The sequence below is a fragment of the Protobothrops mucrosquamatus genome, unplaced genomic scaffold (assembly GCF_001527695.2).
Source record: "Protobothrops mucrosquamatus isolate PMUCROS unplaced genomic scaffold, P.Mucros_1.0 scaffold_243, whole genome shotgun sequence".
In the NCBI taxonomy this organism is placed as follows: Eukaryota; Metazoa; Chordata; class Lepidosauria; order Squamata; family Viperidae; genus Protobothrops; species Protobothrops mucrosquamatus.
The window spans coordinates 168,021-174,290 of record NW_015386319.1 but is presented as its reverse complement, the minus strand read 5'-3'; the positions used below and the strand labels follow the sequence as shown (position 1 = coordinate 174,290).

The 6,270-nt window shown below is 38.5% G+C and overlaps 1 protein-coding gene across 1 annotated transcript in view; it reads left to right on the top strand.

Moving 5' to 3' along the window:
• Nucleotides 1–6,270, top strand: part of CRIP2 (cysteine rich protein 2) — a 106,539-nt gene that overhangs the window by 69,038 nt on the left and 31,231 nt on the right. The window contains exons 3-4 of the mRNA XM_015830401.1: nucleotides 2,351–2,408; nucleotides 2,793–2,930. Coding sequence (XP_015685887.1) covers nucleotides 2,351–2,408; nucleotides 2,793–2,930 — 196 coding nt within the window. The remainder of the gene's footprint in view (nucleotides 1–2,350; nucleotides 2,409–2,792; nucleotides 2,931–6,270) is intronic.

Below are 6,270 nucleotides of genomic sequence, written 5' to 3'. Positions count from 1 at the left end.
TTGATCTTTCGCTGTAATATGAGTTTCTTGCAAGCAAACAACATCATTTTTATGTTGCTTCAAATAGTAAAATATCTTTTTTCTTTTCTGCGGTGAATTCAAGCCATTAACATTCCATGTCAGGAACCTTGCCATCTTTAGTGGCAGAGAGCCTCAGGAACGCCCCTTGCAAATCAGCCGTCACTGATCTCTTTGGTCTCGCTCCTCCCACTGACTCTGAAGTTACTTGCTGCACTATGGGTACTGCATCCACTTTTCGTTGCTCTCTTTCTTTACGTCTGTGAGCTGCACGGGTCAATCTCTGTGATTTTGGATCATCTTTAATTTCCAAAAGTTGTAACTCAGCTTGAACTTGATCTTGTAAATTAGTAACGCTTGATGATAATGTAGCTCCTTGAGTGTCTTTATCTTCAGGAATTCTTTCCTTCCTAATACCTTGTGGAGACACTGATGAACCTGCTTTCAAAATTGAACTGTAAAAATCTTTTGCTTTTGCCACTGTATTAAGCCGATAACGTATGCCCATATAATTAACCATTATACCAGCTGGTATATCCCATGTATTTGTCTCACTTTCAATTCTTCAGCCAAAAAAGCAAAATCCTTTCTTCTTCTAAGTATCTTGGGTGGTATTTCTTTTAAAATTATCACGTCTTGTCCTAAAATTTGAAATCTCTGTTTGTAAAAAGCTTGAATAATTTCATTACGGATTGATTTTCTTGAAAAGTAAATAACAACATCTCTTGGAAGGTTTCTCTGTCTCGCAACCCATGAGTTAACTCTGAAAATTTTTTCCATTTCTCTCATAATTTCTTCAGGTTGGCAGGACAGAACCAAGGCCAATTCTGCTGCAATTTCCTCCTCCAATTTTTCTTGGACATTTTCCCTCAGTCCTCTTATTCTCAAGGTATGTTCCATTTCTCTAAATTGTGACATAAGAATCTCATTCTGATTTATATCAGTATTCTCTTCCACTTTCCCCAATCTAATTTCCAAAATTTCAACATGTTCCTCCACTTCTTCCACACGCTCTTCAATGCGTTCTACATGGCCAGCCAAACCTTGCAGTGCAAACACTATATCATCTCTCATCTCAACATTTTTTTCTTCAAGTTTCTCCTCAAGTTTCTTTTCAAGCAGTTCATCCATTTCACATCTAATCTGTTTGGCAGTGTCCTTCAGGGCATCTTGTAAATCTTTCAATGTTAAGGCTGGCATTGGAGGAGAGGGCAGGGGAGTAGGTTTTGTCTGCTGTGATGTTTGTACAGCTGGGGAAGAGCTCGAGCTTTTCTGAGGAGCAAAAGTTCCCCCACGCTTTGATACCATTTTACTTTCTCTTCTCTTCTCTAATTTTATTTATATAATATAATGTCCAATAAATTTTTATAGAAACTGCCACCAGAAACAGAAGCAAATGGCTTGCCCAGCAACAGTACAAGCAAATCTGATACAATAGTAATCCAGCAGAAAGTGAAAGTAGAATTGAAAGTCCCCAGAAAGTAAAAGTCTCTGTCAAAGAGCAAAACGCCCTTCCGCGGCTATTTTTTTTTCCCTTTCTTCTTTAACTTAAAATATCAGTGGAGAAGCCTTATTAACTTCAGAGCTAAAGGCTCAAATCCTTCCAGCTTCCAAGCTCCTGGATCGCTCTGTCTGCTCATAAAAGTTTACTCACGATCTCCCATAAGCAGAGGTTGAATCCGCGTCTGGCTTCGTTCACCGGAACGGAGGCAGCCCGAAGTGCGGAGAAGTCCCTGACTCCGGGGGAACTCACCTTCACCCCCACAGCTGTGAAACTGTGAGAGCTCGGGAGTTCTACCCCTATCAGGGAAGCTCCCCCCCTCCCCTTTGCCCGGGGAAGGGGATTCCGAGCCGCGGAGCAGCTGTTAGGCGCTGCTCCTGCGACTCTTACGCATCCTTGGGGCGGGCGGCTCGGAGAAAAGCCGCCATCGGCGCCGGGATTCAAACCGGAAGTCTTGATTAATTATTTAAAAGTAAACAATTGATTAATTATTTAAAAGTAAATAAAATTAAGTAACATACAGGTCATGCTTGACTTACAACTATTTGTTTAGGGACTGTTTGAAGTTACAATAGCACTGAAAAAAATGACTTATGACCATTTTATTTTTAAATGTTACTAGAGTCATCCTACTCTGAATGAAAGAGTAGATAACATTTGTAAAGCAAGGAACTGAAATGCTGCCCATAATTATTAAAGGCGGAGGTCCTTGTGTAATATGTAGGACCCTCAGGTTTTGATCTAGTGATTAATGAAATGATGCACCTGCTTGAAGCAAATTATAACTTTCAATATCTTTGTAGCCTAATTCTTGGCATTTTTCTATTTTAGCATGACAGTAAGCCTTACTGTCACAAACCTTGTTATGCAATGCTGTTTGGACCAAAAGGTATGTGTCCCTTCCTGGTAAGTTGGCAATTTAGTTCAGTATTGGTAAATTGCAGTCACTCTTCCTTCCTCTCTCAGCTTCTTGTTCTGAACTTAATTCTCCTTCAGACCAGCCAAAGTTGTCTAATTTTGTGTGGCTGGAAAATCATAGGCCTTTCTGTTGTAGCAAAGTTTCCTGAGATGTAAAAGCAAGGTTTTGGGAGAGAAAGAGAGATTTCTTTAATCTGTGAGATTAAAGAAATGATGTAATGAACCATTGACAGAAAGAAGAGTGATCAACATTGCTCATGACCTCACTTGATTTCATCAAAATATGTGAATATGGCTGAGAGCTTGTGGCATAAGAAGCTTTGACATCAGGTTTCTTTTCCTGTTCAATTTTCAGGTGTAAATATTGGAGGAGCAGGATCCTATATTTATGATAAAACTCCTTCTGAAGGACAATTTGCACCAGGCCCTATTGAGCATGAATCCAAAATGGAAGAAAAGAAAATGAATGTTGCACCAAAAGGACCTAGCAAAGGTAAACAGTGAAGCAGAAGCCTGAAAATGCCTCAGGCTCAAACCTACAAAATCAGTATCACAGTATATTGCAATCCAACTCATGCTCTCTTTCTGTGTGTTACAGTGTTGCATGTACACTGAAAGAGGCCATACTTGTAATGCAACACTGGAATGCTGCTTTTCTCATTCTGAAGAAAATAGCAGGATCTTGTAGAATCAAGAGAACAACTGATGACCAAGGGACATAATTATCAATGGTTTTCTTCTTTACTGGAAAAAATTAAAGTAGATAAATAATTTTTGGTATTGAACATTGTTAGATTGATTTTGAAATAGAATTGTATACAAATTATGAACATGTGATTGCTAAAATGTATAAACTTTTATTGAAATTTGAAACAGAAGAACAAATTAATGCAGGGCTTTTCAACCAGTGGTACGGGTACCACCTGTGGTACATTGGCACCTGGCAGGTGGTACGCGACCATCCTAGAAAAGTGGTAGCGGGGAGGGGAATGAGCTGAACTGGTGGCAGCACTGCACAAGCGGAAGCGCCAGGATCAGTGCCGCTTTCCAGCTGATCGGCGCTTCTTCGGGGCTGTCAGGGCTCAGCGGAAGCGCCAGGATCAGTGCCGCTTTCTAGCTGATTGGCACTTCTTCAGGACTGTCAGGGCTCAGTGGAAGCACCAGGATCAGCGCCAGGCTCCAGCTGGAGCTCGGCGCTGATCCTGGCGCTTCTGCTGAGCCCAGAAGAAGCTCCGATCAACTGGAATGTTGCAGCATCTCCAGGGTCTTGTGATTTACATTCAGATGCTTGGCAACTGATTCATATTTATGACGGTCACAGTGTCCCAGAGTCATGTGAAGTGACCAAAACCTGCTGCAACCACCAGGCAGACGGGGGGAATAAAAACCAAACACACCCCCACCCCACCCCCGCTGCCAATCCTCAACAGAAATGCTCACAACAATGAAAACCTCGGACAGGAAGAAGAGCACCGCCGGGTGGGCAGGCAGGAATCTTGCTCGGCTGTGGCTTGGGGGGCACTTTTTTCAGTGCCACTGTAACTTCAAACAGTCATTAAGTGAACTGTTGTAAGTCAAGGACTACCTGTACTTCATCGCTTTTTTCCTTTTTTTTTTTTTGTCAAGTTTTTAACACCTTGTTAGGCGACTGGTGGTACTCGGATGTTGCCATATCCTAAAAGTGGTACAATGGGTGAAAAAGGTTGAAAAGCCCTGAATTAATGTATATATGATAAAATGAGCTAAAATTCCAGGTTATAATATACAGATAAAAATATGGTTGAAAAGACTGAAATTGTATGTTATAACCTTAATTTTTGTAAAATTATGTACCATTGATATATGACACCGGAAAATATAAAGGAATTTCAAATTGAAAATGGGAATTACAAAAAGGGCCATTTTATCATGTTTGGTAGATGTGCAAAAAATCTAGAAAATTTTGGATTGAAAAACAATGAGTCAGAGGCTATTAAAGAGGAAGTAAGCAGTGGGGTACCACAAAGCTCCGTCTTAGGCCCAGTACTCTTCAATATCTTCATAAATGACTTAAATGAGGGAATATATGGGGAACTCATCAAATTTGTAGATGACACTAAACTGGCAGGAATAGCCAACACCCCAGAAGACAAGCTCAGGATCCAAAAAGATCTTGACAAACTTGAACAATGGGCCCTATCCAATAAAATGAATTTTAATGTGGAAAAAAGCAAAGTTTTCCATTTAGGCAGGAAAAATCAAAGGTACAGGTACAGATTAGGCAAGACCTGGCTCAAAAACAGTAACTGTGAGAGGGACCTTGGAGTCCTAGTGGATGATCACTTGAATATGGGCCAGTAGTATGCAGCAGCAGCCAAAAAAGCTAAAACAATCCAGGGTTGTATAAACAGAGGCATAGAATCAAGATTATGCAAAGTATTAATATTGCTTTATAAAACCCTAGTAAGACCACACCTGGAATATTGCAACCAATTTTGATCACCATATTACAAAAAAGATGTTGAGACTTTGGGATTTCAAAAGTTTTTATTAGTTTATAATGTACGATACAATCAAAATACAAAAGTAAATAGCGGAAAAGATAGGGAAAGGAAAAGGGAGTAGAAAAGTGAAGTAAGGGAGAAAAAAAGAAAAAGGCATTGACTTCCGACTTCCTTTGGTGCAGGAAAGTAGAATATCAACATCAAACCTCACTTTTTACTTTTACAAAATAATATAAACTAGCCATTTTGATAATATCAAGTCTGTCTAACTGGTAAAACCCAAAATCAAAATTTCATTTTTTTCTACCTCAAGCACAAAGTCTAGAAGCGGTTTCCATGTAACAATAAAAGCATTTGTATTCTTTTCTTTAATCAGTACAGTCTGTTTAGCCATCTCTGCTAGGTCCAACAGTTTTTGCAACCATTCTTCCATTGTGGGAGTCGATGTAGTCTTCTATTTCTGAACGTAGTCTTGCTGCTGTCAACATATATAACATCAAAGTTCCATATATTTTTTTCCAGGTCTTTGTCCATTAGCCCCAAAAGAAAAGTCTCTAGTTTTCTTTCTATATTCACTTTAAGAATTTTCTGTATTAACATATGAATCCTATTCCAATATTTTCTTGCTATGTCCACCATAAATGGTGAAAAGACCCCCCTTTACCTTTCCAACATTCATTTGAAATACCTTTACACATTTTTGGTAACTTCTGGTGTTAAGTACAAACAGTACATCATCTTGTAAAATTTTTCTTTTAAATTATAATTTAATGTAAATTTTAATCCTTTATTCCACATATTCTCCCGTTGTTCAAGGATTATATTATACCCAAAATTCCTTGCCCACTGAGTCATACAATGTTTTACTTGTTCATTTTCCAAATTTAAATTCAATAAAATTTTATAAATTTTAGCAATAATATGTTCATCACTACCGCACAGTAGGATTTCCAATTCATTTTTAACAAAACTAAACCCATGATTCTTTTTATCTAACTTAAATCTTTCTTTCAATTGCATATATGTAAACCAATGGCAAACATGACCTCCTTGGATTTCAGGGTAGGCTCACCCAAATTAAAAGATATTATTTTACCATAGGTCCACCAATTCGGCTTCATCACCATCTCTTTTCTAAAAAAGTATTCTTTTTTTTATTAAAAGTTTTATATACAATATTATCCCCCTCCCACCCCCAACCCCCCTCCCCCCCACTTCCCAGAGCTATTCACAGGGTTAACAAATAATAATCATAATCTAAATAACATTAACCAACTATTAAATTACCAAACTATAAAGCACTTTAACTCCCTTTTTAGATAAATTTAAGTAAATTAAAGTTAAACACAA